Source organism: Arachis hypogaea, chromosome 7, assembly GCF_003086295.3.
Source record: "Arachis hypogaea cultivar Tifrunner chromosome 7, arahy.Tifrunner.gnm2.J5K5, whole genome shotgun sequence".
NCBI lineage: Eukaryota > Viridiplantae > Streptophyta > Magnoliopsida > Fabales > Fabaceae > Arachis > Arachis hypogaea.
The window spans coordinates 8,885,066-8,902,359 of record NC_092042.1 but is presented as its reverse complement, the minus strand read 5'-3'; the positions used below and the strand labels follow the sequence as shown (position 1 = coordinate 8,902,359).

At 32.4% G+C, this 17,294-nt stretch overlaps 1 protein-coding gene across 1 annotated transcript; it reads left to right on the top strand.

Moving 5' to 3' along the window:
* The first annotated feature begins 1,929 nt into the window (after window positions 1-1,929).
* Window positions 1,930-6,371, top strand: LOC114924206 (protein FAR1-RELATED SEQUENCE 5-like). Its single transcript, XM_029287873.2, has 4 exons — window positions 1,930-2,099; window positions 2,975-5,236; window positions 5,844-6,026; window positions 6,107-6,371. The coding sequence occupies exons 1-4, from the start codon at window positions 2,094-2,096 to the stop codon at window positions 6,170-6,172; spliced, it is 2,517 nt and encodes an 838-aa protein (XP_029143706.1). The 5' UTR covers window positions 1,930-2,093; the 3' UTR covers window positions 6,173-6,371.
* The last annotated feature ends 10,923 nt before the right edge of the window (window positions 6,372-17,294 follow it).

Below are 17,294 nucleotides of genomic sequence, written 5' to 3'. Positions count from 1 at the left end.
ATTAAAATATGATATTTTTTTATGTGGATAAGAATTTAGAAAGGTAATTGGTCTCTATAAAAATTAAAAACGATAACTCCTCTTCAATTTCGGTCTCCATTTAATTAAATATCTCCTATTCTCTTTATTTTTGTTATGGATTTTCGTTTGTTTTTTCCTGCGCGGGTATTTATAAATATTAATTTTAAAAAAATCTAAAAATTTAAAATAATTATAATAAAATTTAATATAATTTAATCAAATATATCAAATTAAAATATAATTCTAACATAAATTTAATATAATCAACATACACATAAATTTTTTAACATACAAATAAAATGAAATAAAATAAAAAATTTCTCACAAATATTAAGAATAAATTAAAATTACACAGACACACACACACACATATATATATATATATATATATATATATATATATATATAAGGGCATTTAATTAAATTTTTCTCAGCAAAAAATGTACAGATTTCCATGGCTCCATAGGGCAAATATATCAATCCATTCCTCGTCCTCGTTTTTTTTATTCGTTGAAAATGGGTCTTCATTTTTTTGAGAATTTTGTCTATTAATCTTTCTGTTACGAGTAATCGCTGTAGATATCTGCGGATGCAGAATTTTTGTGCGATTCCTACATAAGATTATTAACAACTAATATAATAGCAATAATTTGTGAATAACTAATATGATATCGGTGACATTTTGTAATATTTACAATCGTGATAAAATAAAATGGGACAAAAGACGCATAAAACGTCATTTATAAAAATATTTATGTGTCGTATTATTATTGATCGTATTAATAAATTACTTATTTTTAAATTTTTTAATAAACTATAATAAAATCGATTTTTTATAATAATAATAATAAATCTAATTATTATTAGATCCGGTCGAACCGATTAATTTACATAACTAATTTAATTATATTTTTTAATTTTTTTAAACAAAAAGCAGGGATATATTTATTTTTTTATCAAAAAATTTAGAAAAGTATAGGGAGCCAATGGTCTAAGCGTACAATGTGTACAATGGAGGTTTAGGAAGTATTAGAGATATGGTCATTAGTGTTACATTGTCTTGTCAGGTTACGCTTTTAGGATGAGTGAGTTCATGACATGGTATTAGAGTTCTAGATCCGAAAAGTCAAGGGTTCGATTTGTGAGATGTTTATTATCCCTGGTATTCGGATGGTTATTCTGAATAGTGTTTAGATTGTGTAAATCAGTCGGATCAAATCGAATCTAATAATTATAATACAGACAATTAAGTTTATTATTATTGTTATAATAAATTGATTTTATTCTGATTTATTAAAAAATAAATTACTACCAATTTAATAAAAATACTAAATAATATCATGACACATATAAACATCTTACAAAAATATTTTTAATATTTTTATCGAAGTGATCTCCAAATAAAATTTATTCCCAAAATTACGTTCAAGCTAAGTTCATAGTTCCGGATAAGATCAAGAGTTCTACTTTTACTGCCTATTCACGTTAGTACAAATTAGTTATGGTGAAGTCTAGGGTGTAGAAGGAAAATTTTTTCTACACATGTATGTTGTTGCTGTCACTTTAAGATTTTGACAAATGTCTAAATAAAAGTTGGTTGAAGATAAATATTGCAGAAACAGCTGACATAAAGAACATTCTCTCTGCTACTGGCACGTGATCACCTATGCTAAATTATGTTAATTAGTTTAGTTTAGCGTGAGTAATTAATTTAGAAGATATTGGGCTAGGGGTGTTTGGGCTTTTTAATTGTCAGTGTGATTCATTTTTGCCATAGTGGGATTTGGTTTTCTATGGTCTGAGCTTGTTAGTTGTCCTGGATCCTAACCCAAAAAAAAAGTAAAACACGGTAACATTGGTTAAAAAAAATAACAGCTTGACATTATGGGATAAGGAAATGTTATGTGGGTTTGGTTTAGGGTTTTGTTGCAGGTTTTGAATGTTGGTGCAAGTGGTTTCACCATCTGCCTAGATCGGAGTGGAATTGGGGGATTTCGGCATTGTCGTTGCAGAGGGTTGGGAGAGGGAGACCGGTTTTTTCAGCTGCTGTCCATCTCGTATGCGGCGAAGGAATGGAGGTATGTGTTTCTTGTGAACTCTGTTTATTCTTTATGTGCATTGATTTCTATTATGTATCGGTGGAAGAAGAAATATTTTGAAGTTATAAAGTTTTGAAAAAGTTAAAAGGTTTAACTTAAAGGATGCATACTATTAATTTGAGTTGTGTCTTTGTTTTTTAATTTATTTTGAAAATGACGAAAGAGGGGGTTTGTCATTCCCCTCTTCCTCTAGTGTTAAAGCATGTGTTATTTGTAGGTGTATATTGCAAAATTTGTTTTATTTATATATTCCAAAATAATGGGTTGCCATGTCTGAAGATTTACACATAATAACACTATATTTGAATGTATCCACATATTATTTGGTTGTGTCATATATTTAAATAATTAAAGCACTTATGTTTCTAACCTGGACATAATAATTAGACTTTGGAAGGTTAATTGATTTTTTATTTGGAACGTGTAAAGTATGAATGATTAAATTAAATATTCATTAGGAAACTCCTTTATTGTTAATGTATGTGAGGTTTGTATGTGTATCTTGCATAATTGGTTGTGTCATAATATATATAATATTTAAATAATTAAACCATTTATATTTTTAATCTAGACAAAATAATTAGACTATCAAAACATGATTTCTTTTTTATCTGGAGCTTTTAAAATATGAATGATTAAATTAAAATGATGTGTGATTGAAGGGGATGGATAATGTTCTGTTGAGTAATGAATGGTTTGCTAATAAATGTTGTGGCATGGTTAGTTGAATTTTTCTATTTGTGAAGTAGCATGTTTGTGTGGTTTTCACTTAAGAATAATTTCAGCATGAGTGTATAGCAGATTTCCAAGACTTTGAAATTGGTTTTTATGTTCTTGCAATTGATTTTGATCAGATGGAATTCACAAAAGGAAATAAGGGTTGCGACATGATGGAAGGAAGCCAAAGGGATGAGGGGTGTAGGCCTGATGAGGAATTGGATGATGCATGCGGCGGTGACAGCATGAATGGAGTATCGGATGAGTATCCATCCGATTATGCTGATGTATTCGGGTTGTCAGAACAAGATATAATAAGAAAAGTCTTTCGAAGTGAGGAAAGAGCATATGATTTTTACAGTAAATTTGGCAGATGTCATGGATTTGGCGTGCGCAAGGGTGATTATGGAAAGGATGAAGAAGGAAATTTGATAAGGAGAAGGTTTTTTTGTAATAGGGCCGGACTGAGAGATGAGAAACACTTGAACAGGTTGGATAGAAAAAGGGGACACCGTCCTGAAACAAGGACTAATTGCTTGGCGAAGCTGTCGATTTATCTGGATAGGGAAAACTCAACATGGAAGGTTCGCAAAGTAATCTTGGATCACAATCATGAACTGACACCTCGAAGGATGGTGCACATGATTCCGAAATTCCGTCGTATATCGGATGCTGCAAAGGCAAACATAGATGGCATGCGTGGGTATAGTGTTTCGACATCAAAGATTTTGGGTTACATGGCTGGGGTTGCCGGAGGGTACTCTTTGTTGGGCTTTACAAAAAAGGATGCATACAACTACATTGATCACATGAGGCGGGCCAAGGTCGTTAATGGTGACTCGAATGCCGCTATTGTATATCTAGAGGGAAAGGCAGCGGCGGATCCAATGTCAATGGCTAGGTATAATGTTACAAAGGATGGAATGTTGGCGAACATGTTCTGGGCTGATGGACCTTGCAGAGTAGACTATCAGTATTTTGGGGATGTGGTCGCCTTTGACTCGACATACAAGAAGAATAAGTACCAGCGCCCGTTAGTGATATTCTCTGGGTCAAACAATCATAAGCAAACCACGATATTCGGATTTGGATTGGTGCTAGATGAAACAATAGAAAGTTATACGTGGATGTTGGAGAATTTGTTGGAGGTGATGTGTAATAAGCAGCCTTCTGTTGTGGTAACTGATGGCGATGATGCGATGATTGCGGCAGTCAAAAAAGTGTTTCCAGAAGCTACTCATCGGTTGTGTGCATGGCACTTACAGAAGAATGTAACCTCGAATGGAGGCGAGCAGATGTTTCGTGAGATATTCTGTAAATGGCTTTATGCTGACATGGAGGTAGATGACTTCGAGCTTGAATGGGAAGAAGCTTCTGAGAAATTTGGTCTACACAAAAAATGTTGGGCAAACCAGATGTACGAAAAAAGGCACATGTGGTGTAATGCGTACCTTCGTGGCAAGTTTTGTGCTGGATATCGCACAACGTCTAGGTGTGAGGGAATAAATTCTCACATAAAGGGATTTTTGAACTCAAGACATAGTATTTTGGAATTGGTGCAAAATTTGGAGTTAGTAGTCCGAGAATACCGCAACAACGAGCTAGTTGCGCAATTCAATTCAATATATAGCACCCCTGTTCTAACAACGTGCCTGGATCCTATTGAGAGGTGCGCTGCAGATGTTTACACGAGAGCTATTTTTGTACTAGTTAAGAAAGAGATTGACGGTGTTGGAGCGGTTAATTTTGTGAGTAAAAGGAGGGTCTCCACAACAATGGTATACACAATGGAAGAGTATGGTCATCCCGGCCACAACATTGTTACCTTATTTGATAGGACCATGACCAGAATGGAATGTCGGTGCCGATTCTGGGAGAAGGAGGGCTTTCCATGCAGACACATGTTCTTTGTCATGAAGCACGAGCATTTAAAGGATATTCCAAATCGTTTAATTTTGAAGCGGTGGAGGAGGGACGCCAAGGCAATTGAAGAGTACGGCGATAAGACCGGCGACATGTTGAGCGAGAGAGGTTTTCTATTGCGGCATGGGGCACTCCATGCGGCATCACAGTGGATGTTATACCTTGGTTCAAAGAATCGAACTGTATTTAAGACTGCAATGGAGGGAATTCGCGGAATTTGTACTGACATCCATGCAATACTTGGTCAACCGAATGAGGGAAGAAAAGCAAATGCGGACGAGGACATTCGGGATCCCGTTGTTGTTAGAACTAAAGGTGCTCCACGGTCCAAAGGCAAAAAGGGAAAGAAGAGGAGATGTACATTCTGCAAAAGGACCGGCCTCACAAAGCGGACATGTCTTGATAGGGTACCAAACCGATCCAAATGGGGTCTGCAAGAGGATGAAGAATCTGTCGAAATACCAGGGGCCAATGAGGTTCGTGCTTTATTAAGTACAATTTGGTTTTTTTTTGCAGAATTTCATGTAATTTTAGAAAAAATGCAGGTTTGAATATATTTTTCAATATGAAATTTCAATACTGCATCTTGGCCCTTCATTTTCTTAATTCCTTATTACAGCATAATTTTTTAATTAGGCCTTCTAGTGACATAATTTAATGTTTGGATGAACATGTCTCAGTTTCTGTATGGGGTTGTGGGGATTGTGGACATAATTTGATATACAATCTGGCATGTATTTTTTTTCTATAGAATCCCATGAATGCTAATTTAAAATTGTAGGTTTATGGTATATTTATTAATATGGAATCTCAATAGTGCACCTTAGCATTTCATTTGATTGATTTCTTGTTAAAGGAACCTTCGAGGGACATGATTTAATGTATGGATGAAACATATATTATACTTTTTTGTATGGGATTGTGGGGAATATCTCCCTCAACTACTTATGCTGGGAGAATTAGCATCACTTTTGCCTGCTAAGTGAATGAAATTATGAGATAATGTTTTGGGGTGTGAAGTTGTTTTATAGCCAGCATATCTGAATTAACTGTGGTGAATGATTATTTGGGTTGATGTTGCAGAACTTTATGGGGGTACATGAAACAAGTCTGCCTCCGAGGTCAGCATCGGTGTATTCACGAGATGGGAAAAATGTTTTGTCAGAATTAAAACCCGTGGGAACTCAGGAGAGGATCGTCGGAACTGCACAAAGTGAGATTCTAGCATCTGTTGCAGATGTAGGCAGTTGCGACTATCACCAACAGGTACTCCTCTCGATTGCATATAATATTTATCAATTAGATGGGACGTGTTCCATTTATTCATTGGTTGAAGGGATTCGCAGGTACTAGATCTCCTGAAATCGCTGAATGCAACAATAGGCTCAGATGGCATTGAGAAGTCCCAGTGATGCTTCAGTTAGTGATTTTGTTTGTTTTTCTCAGGAGTCAGTGGGTGTTTAAAATACTCTTTTTGGCTTTTTGTGCATCAATGTTGTTTAGGTGCAGCGCAGTTGAATATGCTAAGTACATGAGTTTTATTATTTGGCTTTTTTTGTAATTACGTCAGACTTTCAATGGCAAAATTTTGCTTGCTGCAAGCAGAGATCATTATAGCCTTTACTTTCATTCACCAGCCGATAGATATTGATTTTTTATTTTTTTTCCCCAAGGGTCAAGTTATGATCTAATGCTACTTTTAATAACAAAGACAAAAACCCAAATCCACCGACTGATTATGAAGGTGTTTTAGTTATGTTAACATCTAAAAGTGACAACTACAAATGTAATTAAATAACCTTTGTTAATACAATTTAGTCTTTACAGTACTGGATTAAGTTCTCTGAATTACAATATAATCCAATAATTTCAATTAATCAGTAGAAAAATTTTTTTGCCTTTTCATGCTAATGACTACTGCAAATAATTCTAAATCTCTAAATGTGCATTGCACGAATCTTTTTCCTTTTAAAATTAAGATTCATAATGAATCAAATAATGTTACTTATTCCAATAAAGGTATGCTAGTTATATTAAAACTGTTATACACATTATATTTTGGGTTTTGTCAACAACATGATAAAAACCATTTTTTAATTTTGGACATGTTATATGTGAAGTTTGAATATCTAAAAAAATTAAAAATCTAATGCTACTTTCAGATAACATAATCACTTCGTTGAAGTTACTTAATCCGCAGGACGTTGTGAAATCTTAACAATTTGAAACAGCAAAGTTACAAGGTTAAACCTTGTTGTTTGGTGCCAAAAATAGCTAGTAATTAAATACCCAAAAGAATCTCAGACCCATACACCCATGATCAGGAGAAGCGCACAAATTCCCAAAAGATACACAGCAGAATCCATGATCTTGTGCTGATCAAGACCGATTCCAATAGTAATATATACTAACACAAAGTGTAGCAATTTCTAGAATGATTATACACCCCCAATCTAACCAAAATGCATCATGTGACTTGTCCCAAAAAGAAGTACTCCTACGTAAGCATCATTCGGCGTGGAACATGACCGTGCAATCTCTACACATTAGATGGTCATGCTTTGGCTGCTGCTGGTGGCCAGTGAAACAACTTCGGCGACAGATTTCTTCGCCGACTTCGTTCTCGTTGTGCTGGATTTTTGATCATGCTTGTCCCAATAATCAATAGCAAGTTTCACCACTTCGTCCCTCTTTTTGTTGGCTTTTGAGAAGAAAATGTCTAGTGCTAGGCTCATCCGGGTAAGGTCAGTGACACCCTAGATTAGTGAGCAAACCATTGGTGACCATATCACACAACAAAGTATGAAAATTGACTTTCAAAGGTGTCATAGTTTCTATTTTCTCCCATGAATGTGTAATGCTCACCTGAATATCATACGTGCCCCACAGATGGGAAAGTTGCATCCATTGGGCTACAAAGACTCCGCAATCTTTTCTGCATTTTGGTTAAAAGAAGACCCAAAGTAATTTGAAATACAAATTAGTTTGTGTCCATGAAGTATTCTTCGAAGTTGATGAAATTAAATTACGTTTCAAATAGAACTTACGACTTGTCCTTTTGTTGTGTGACGAGAGGTTCTCTTAGATTGAACCGCGACACCAGCGGTGGGATACTTGCTTGGTTTTCATAAAACCTCTTGTCCGTCAACATTGTCTCCAAGAAGAAAGCCTACATCCACTTCCCAATGTGAGAATAAATGACATTGGACGTCACGCCAAGAATAGAATAGTCCATAAGGGATAAAAATTTTGCACCGTACAACGTATGTCATCATTTGAACTCTGTGCGCCCGATCATCTGGGTCCTTTGCAGAGTCCAAGTAGATAAGGTCTCCCAAATCGAGGTCAACGATCATGAGAAACCAATGCCTATCCTTATTGAGGGGGATGTAAATCTACATGGTAGGAGGAACATTGTAGACCCTTTGTTAGTGAATAATACATATACAAGAGTACATAACAATATGGAGTTCTCAGTTCAACTAGCCTTTTTTATTTTATCAGCTTTCTTAATCATGTAACGAGTCCGAATGAACTCCAATGTGTCCTTGCAGTATGTTGTTGGGTTAAGGGCCAGTTGCTGAAGCAATAATTAGACCAAAATGTTATACACCTGATACAATTAACTCCATAAAGAAAGTAATTACAGTGCATGGAAAAGGTTTGTCAGGAATAGCATGCCTTACCGCAAATGTTGTGGGTAGCCACCATGCTGACTCATCACCGCGCTCCACAGTCAGCATTTTCACCAATAGGTTAAGGATCTACGATTAAAGGGGATGAAAGGGTAAGCCCTAGTTTGAAGATAACAAAAAACAAGAAAAATAATGAAGAAGAGAGGACAATGGAAATGCGAATCAAAGGAACTGACGTCGTCCACTAACTCGTGTTGTGGTCTAAGAGTCCAAAGGGCACATCGGTCTCCTTGGCAATGCTCATCTGGGAACAAAATCTCTCTTTGGCGAGAATACGGCGCAGCAAACGTTACACACACCAAAAAAAGGAACATATTAATTCAAATTTGCACATAAGTTGCGCAATGAGAAGATATAACAAAGCATGTAGTTTATGCAAGTGCATGTCTAAAAAGATAAGAAAGATAATACGAAACAACACAATGCCAACATCATGCACAAGAAAGACATAAAACCCTCGGCCCGAGATAATGTTTTGTGGAGGCCCAAGATATTAATTTAAAAAAAATCAGCAGGCAATGTAAACAGTACCGTTAAACCTTGTTTATTTTTAAGTCTTGGACATGTACGTGGACACATTTGAAAGAACTCCATAATGGATCATGTAGACCCATGAAGAAAAAAAAAACTCCAGACCATGAAGTTCCCAAAAGGCCTAAATAATTTCGAGCCAAGACAACAAGCCCAAAAGATGGCAATTTTGTTGAACAACAAGGACATATGCAGCACGTAAGAGAAATGATAATTCCATTTGCGGGATATTTGGAACTCACCTCTGATCCAAGTCAACAGCAAATATATATGCAGCAACCGCCATTTCGGTAGCCCCAAATCGATTCCCTTGTGGTGGCCGAAACACGACTTGGAAGAACTGTTGCAGTAAAAAAATATCAATTACACAATAACCACATAACCCACTACGAGGATGTGACAACATGCATGTTAACATACTTTACAGGAAGTGTTAATACCTCAGGTAGCTCCCCAGAATCCATATACTTCCAATGAGCGAGTCTAGTTGAGAACGGGGATCCATCTTCAGTGAATAGAATTAATCCAAGAAACTTTATTTCTTGTTTTGCTATTCTTGCTTTCTTTTTGCTCAGGACTAATCCTTTTTCTTTACATCTTTCTAAAACTATTAATAATTTTTGAAGATGATCTTCTTTATCCTGTTTTGTAAAAATTAGTATATCATCAATGTATACCAAAACAAATTCATTTAACTCTTTTAGATTTTCTTCCATAAATCTTTGATAAATACCTGGGGCTTGTTTTAATCCGAATGGCAATACATTCCATTCATAGAGTAACACACTTGTTGATTCTTTTGTTGGGCAAGTAAAAGCAGTTAATTTCTTTGTTTTTTCGTCTAAACGAAGTTGCCAATATCCTGATTTTGCATCAAGAGATGAAAATCAAGTTGCTCCTTTGATTTTTTCTAGAATAGAATCTTTTCTTGGCAGTTTATGAGAATCACCAATAGTTGCTTCATTCATCTTCTTATAGTTAATAACCATTCTTCGTTTTCCCCTTTTAATTTCATTATTGTTTTCGACATAAAAGGCTGGAGCCGCATGAGGACTTTTACTTAATCTTATAATTCCTTTTTCCAAAAGATCTCTACATTCTAATGAGAACTCTTCTCTATCTCTTGCGGAATAAGGAATTTTATTTGGAACATTTATCTCTTTTGTAGGATCTTTTAATTTAATGCTTACTAATTCGTTATTTGTATTTTTAATATCTAGAGGATTTTCAGCACAGATTTCATCCAAAAGTTCTTCTATCTTTATTTCAAGATTATTTTTTGAAATGTTTATCTGAAAGTATAAATTTAAATAACATGTTTCTAATATAGAAAATATTTTAAATTTTAAGATCTTATCTATAGTAGTAGTTGGTATTTTATACGTTTTGATTTTTGATTTATTGAAGAATCGTGTGGAGCTTTTAAAACTATATATGTTAATTCTTGAATGAATGGATGGTATAGCTTTAAAAAGTTATTTCCTATGATAAAATCCATTCCAGAATCTAACATATATATAGATGGAACAATGAACCTATAATTTTGAATAAAAATTTTAGTCATCTCTGCTTTTTGGTCAATTTTATGTATTGATTTGTCAGCTATTCTAACTCTTAAAGGTTTCTTTAATTTTTTCCAATCAAGTTTTATATTTGAACTAGCAAAGCATTGTGTTGCTCCAGAATCTATAAAAGCATTTATAAACTTTTCTGTTATTTTTATAGTAATAAATGTGGCATTATTACTCAGTCTCTGAGTCTGTTTCTAAGACATATTCAAAAATATAGTCTAAGTTATCATCAGATTCTTCTAAATATTCCATGAAACAAGACTTAGCAATTTCTATTTGTTTAGTAAGATCCTTTTTATCCTTCTTTTTCGGACATTCATTTGCATAGTGTCCTTCTTCTTGACAATACCAACACTTACAATTTTCTTTTTTATTCGGGCAATAGTCACTTTTTTGTCTTTTCTTTTTATTGTTATCTCTTTTCCTAAAATACCTCTTTTTTCTCCAGTTTGGATAGTATTTTCTTTTTCTAAATTGGTATTTTCTTTTTCTTTGAAAATTTTTATTAAGCCCATATTTTTAGGGTATCTCTTCATTATCCTGACAGCAAATTTTAATTATATTTGTAAATCTTTTTTGAGTTGCTTCTTGCATACAACGTTCTTTTATTTCCTCTCTTATTGCAGAGGTTGCTCCACCAAAATTATTTTCAATTGTCCCTCTATTTATTTCTCTTATAAATCTTCCCATTATAAATTCATTAGCAGGATATGGAAGTTTTGTTATATACATACTAAGATAATGATTTTTATCTTCTTCTTTTAATTTGTAATAATGTATTCTATATTCACATATATAAGACTCCACATTACACATATCATATATCTGAATATTAGCTAAATGGTTTTTTTCTTCTTGATATTCTTTATTATAGACTTCTTGTCTATGATCTATAATATTTTTTCCAAAAAATTCTTTGTATAAAATCATCATTATATATAATATCTTATCATAACCTGTTGTTTTGTTGCTAATTCTTCTATTATTTGGTTTTCTATTGATGTCATATAATCTCTTATAGTTCCTTTAGTATGGAACCCTATATAATTCCAAATATCTCTTCCAGACAATTCACTAAGTTTTGGATTAGTAAAGGCTTCTAATAAAAAGGAATTCAACCAATTTTCGAAAATTTCTTTTTCATTCTTTTTACAGTCTAAGTCAAGCATTCTTTCTCCTTCCATTTCCTGGATTTTAGGAACGTATTTTGACGGTATTTTTGTATATTTTGAATCTTTATTTATAAATCCTTTTTTAAAAGCATAATTATCGAAACCTGTTTCCATTTAAATTGAGATTGATTATCCTTAGATGTTTCAACTTCATTTTTTACTTGTATTGGAATTGCTGGTTCTTCGTCACCTGAATAATCTAGGATGTGTTCTTCGTTTTCTATATTTTCAGAATTTACTAATTCTTCTTCTATTTTAAATCTATGTTCCATAATATTATTTTCTTGAGCCATTTTTAATTGTTTAAAAAGCATTGTAACTTCTTCTAATTTTTCTTCAATATTCATAATTTCAATGGTGGTTTTACTTTTAAATCTGTTATGTTAATTATATTTTGACATTTTTCTTCTTTGGGATTCTTTTTTTCCTTATTTCTTTGAAATTTTATGGATACTATATTTCTTCAAGCATATCTACTATAGAATTTAATTGCGGGTTAAAAGTATGATAAAGATGTGGAGAATCATTTCTATGGTAACATTTTTTAAAAATTCCATGTGAAAAATAAGTTTTTTCAAGTTTTTGAAGTCCTTCAATAAAACTTATAGTAAAATAAAGATTTTGAGAAAAATCATTTTGTATTAATTTTAGGAATTCAGTGTCATTAACATTAGTTAAAATCATTAATTTTACTGCCGCTTCGTCCCGCAATTTAAGTTTACTTGTACAACCAAAACAATATCATTGGTGAAATATTTTTACCCCCAACTATGCTAGAAGAATTATGTTGACTGCTTTTACCAGCTTTTGAACCATTTGCTTTAAAAATATGTAAGTTAATGATTAATATCACAGTAGGACAAAAGATTCACGACAAATTTGATAATAAAAATATATTCGAAAATGTCATAATATTTAACTTTAGTTTTACTACTATTGATGCAAAAGTCATTTCAATAGGTAGAATGTAAATATCTTTATTAAAAATTTGAAGAGTCTAAAGACATGAATACATGTTTTGACTAATCATATATCTAACCTTTTGATGATAAGAAATGAATAGTTTTATTTTACAGTGCATGTTTTCGGTCCATTAGGATTTGGTCAAATAAATAATAAACACGTTTAGCTCATCGATATCATAGATGACAACGGCAACAGGGTTAATTTTTTGAAAACAAAATTGCCAATATGTGTTGGACAAGAATACAAACATAAATTGATAAATAAATAAAAAAAATTATATTAGATAACTAATAATTTTTTTGAACAATATAAACAATTATTAATAAAAAAAATACATTATATTTTTAAATTATTTATCTAAATTTTAATATTAGAATAATCATTTGTACATCTAATAAAATGAGCATTCGATATATCTATTGTTCACATTATGTAATATTTTTATTGTTTACTTATAACTTTTCCTAATAAAAAAAGCTCATTCAAAAAATAAGGTTTAATGTTTTGAATAACTTCAAATATACAAGAAAATTAAAAAGTTTCTTATATTTAAAGTTTGATTAATAAATATCTTAAAAATATTTGTTAAGAAATCAAATTGAAATCTCATATTAAAAGATTCATATAATTATTGTAAAGAATCAATATAATATATATATTTTTTTATCATATATCATTTTTATGAGTATCTTGTACAAAAGTATTCTTTTTATATAATAGTGGTAAGCGTACAATTTTCTGTATTTAGACTTAGGTACATAAATTGCAATTGGCATTTTTTTTTTTTTGGTCAAACAGAGAACTCCAATCTTACTATTACAATACACTTTTGTCAAGATTTGAATTCAAATGCAGTGTATTAAAAAGCATATAATTTTACCAATTGAACTAGACCTCAACTATCAATTAACATCGTTTAAATCCACAAATTTTATATATGCATTTTTAGTAGGCTTTTTAGTTCTCATCATTTAACTCGCTTTTTTTCAAGATTTAACTCATGGGTTAAACCCATGGTTTTGCGAGCTATCTGTTAGCCCACTTTAATACATATATTTTTGACCAAATATATTTATATATCCTAACAAATAAGAATGCATTTAGAGATATACAAAATCAGAACTTGATTTATTTGGCAAATCAAACTTGAAAAATATTAAAGAATTTTGATGTGATTTGAGTTAGAATCTTAAAAGCAATATATTTTTTAAAAACAGATTTGAGAGGCAAAAATAATTAAAGGAACATTTTGGACTTAAAAAAGTTTAATTCAAAGAAAAAACTTCTTAAGAAGAAAGACGAGGTGGAGTATTGATGAAGGAACAAAAATAAGAGTATGAGAAGATAACTGGATGCTAGAATTGAACAGAATACAAATACAGAAAAGAATGGAGTTTAAAAAGAATATTAGATTGTGTGGCCTTTTAAAAAGAATGGAGTTATAGAAATTACACGGTTAAAACGAGATACAATACAAAAAAATAAATTAAAGAAGGAAAGGATAGAAGAACTCCATCGTCGAGTGAAAACATGAAAAAAATTTGGAAGGAAATATGAGAGTTGCATGTCACCCAAAAGAATAAATTGTTTATGTTGGAGAGCTGCACAAAATATCCTCTGGGTGAACAACAATCTTTTCAAAAGAAGATCGCAAACACACAGAATTACCATATATATAAGATGAGGGTAAAAATAACATGACATTTTATTGTTTTGCCCAAGGACAAGGCATGTTTGGTTTGGGGCTAATTCAATACAGTCCAACTAATAAAAATATAACATCATATGGAAGATAGGAAATTTTTTCCTCCATGCATAGGAGATTTAGCCTTACGCTTAAGTTGTAAAACAAAGATGGCAAGGTATTACGACCTCTAAAAGAAAAGGATATGTACATAAATATAGTTGGACGAAATTATATCTAGGAGCCTTGAAGGATAAGCTAAACAAAAACGATAAACAGAAAATCGTATCACACTCGCATGGGTATTCGTAAAACGAACAGGCAAACCAGAAGAAAGCTGAAAACATGTATACATATCAGAGTTCCAAAACTCAGATAGCAAACTCTAGACTCGTCCTGCGAAGCTAAGGCCGGCCAGAGTATATATATATATATATATATATATATATATATATATATATATATATATATATATATATATATATACAACCCAAAATAAAACTCAAACTACAAAATAAATACCTGTATCTCTAAGTCAACTTCTAGGAGGGATAAAACACAAAATGTACATGTGGAGATTCTACAAACATATATACATAGCCTAAAACAAAATATGATAGTCCAAAAGGTAGTTCTCCGCTTGTAAGGAGGGTCTCCAAATGCTCAATGAGGTGCCTCTCGACCTGCATTTGAAAACAACAACATAGTATGAGGTGAGAACCAGAGGTTCTCAGCATGGTAAAAGTGCTCGCATAGTTAATATAAAAGGTCCCAGGAGAGCCAGAGGTATTTCTAGATCTTCGACACTCAGATTTCACCTTAAGAATTCAACTAAACCAGAAATTAGGTAAGTTGTCTAAGGTATTTTAGTTCTGAATCTAACTTTAACCTAATACTTCACGTTCTGTCTCCTCAAATCCTCTGAATCACTGGTGGAACAACTCCCTCCACACCTCTGCCAAGAAGAGTTTCTCAGAAAACATACACATACAATTCAAGCAAGAAAAACACAGATAGAGAAGCATTTATAGCAAGTAGAACAAGTAGCAGTTAAGCAGAATTAAACAGCTAAGCAAACTAAAACAATGCACACTCAAACAAAGCAAACAAATGAGTATGATGTATGCCTATCTTATAGCTAATGAGTTTCATCTGTCAGTTATATAGCCAACCCGACATGTCCTGGTAGTTAACAATTGGACAGTCCCTCTGTGCGCGCATCCCCAATCTCAATAATATTCCATTGAGCCACACTCAAAGACTAAATCCCCATTTTGGTCCCTCAGATTCACGCAATTATTCATTTTAGTCCCCGAAATTCAAAATTACCTATACTGGTCCTCCAGATTCAAGTTTAGGCACCAATATGGTCCCTCAACTCTTTCCGGTGATGATTAAGCAAATGGAGTGCTGAGATGACACCCTTCCTGTCACGTTGGATGGTGTAACGACTAGTTAATGTGGCAAGGATTGTATTTGTATCCAATTTAGTCCCCTTTATTAAAACCATGTTATTATAACTCAGATAGATAATAAGATAATTAGGGTTTCAGGGACTAAAATGAGTAATCGCGTAAATCTGAGGGACCAAAATGAGTAATCGCGTAAATCTGAGGGACCGAAATGGGGATTTAGTCCACACTCAAAACTCAATAATATAGTATTCCATGGAGTCAAACTCCAAACTCAATAATATAGTATTCCATGGCGTTAAACTCCAAGCTCAATAATATAGTATTCCATGGAGTCAAACTCCAAATTCAAATATAATATTCAATATTCATATATATATGCATGTCCATAGGAGAATCCGGGGAGTTAAAGTGCCCGGGCACATCTTGCGATAGAAGGTCAACAAATAGTCTCAAATACACAAGCCACATAATAATTTTTTTCCTTTTTAAAAATAACACTTCAAATCAAAACTCCAATCCTTATAGAAATTTTAGCAGTATCTCCTCTAAAACTCGAATTTCTGCCACCCTTCAAGGATCCCAACTATCAAACCAAACACCTCTCAGTCATTCAAATAATTTTCACTAACAAGTTATTTCAAAATCAAACAAACACCAATATTAAATCTTTTTCCAAACCAACCAACTTCAACATCAAATTATTAACAACAGCTAAACCCCTCGTTTTATTCTATATACACAATCCATCAATTATACGTTTAGTTCATTCCTATCTTAAGGTCTTCTAGCCTAAGTTTTCACATGACATTAAACATTAACTATGAGAAACTAAAATTATACCTTCGTACAGAATCAAAATATTCAAAGTTCCGGATAAGCTTTCTGACCGAGCTATCGAAGAAGAAAATGTCCAGAATCGTTTATACCTCCTAAAACTTCAGTTGGCCGAACTTAAGAGGTAGAGAAACTACGTCATTGTCAACTTTCACCGATCAAAAATGGTGCCAACATGTAGAGGAGGAGGATACAAACACTTTTACTGGATTAGATTTTTTATTGGAGTTACAGATTATAAGAAATCGAAGCCAGAAATTTGGTGGGAGTTACATTCTCTCTCTTTCTCTCTCGGTTACACTCTTTTTTTCACCATTCTCATTCTTTCTGCTTTATATAATCCTTTGTTAGCGTACAAATATAATCATTACTAGAAGGATGATATTATTATTATAATTATATATATATATATATATATATATATATATATATATATATATATATATATATATATATATATATATATATATATATATATATATATATATATATATAAACAAAAACATAGACTAGGTAATTGAAAATAAGTAAATCAAATAGTTATAATATTAGTTCAATTATTGATAATAAAATAATTTTTAAAAATAAAAAATTTTAATTTATGAAATAAATTATAACTTATTTATATTTATAGTTTTAAAACTGAAGGTTGCTAGAGAGAATCCT

Bases quoted from the DNA above. Each gene is read 5' to 3' on its own strand.
- LOC114924206 (XM_029287873.2), top strand. The intron at 5,237-5,843 runs GTTCGTGCTTTA...TTGATGTTGCAG, and splicing joins AAATACCAGGGGCCAATGAG to AACTTTATGGGGGTACATGA. The intron at 6,027-6,106 runs GTACTCCTCTCG...AGGGATTCGCAG, and splicing joins GTTGCGACTATCACCAACAG to GTACTAGATCTCCTGAAATC.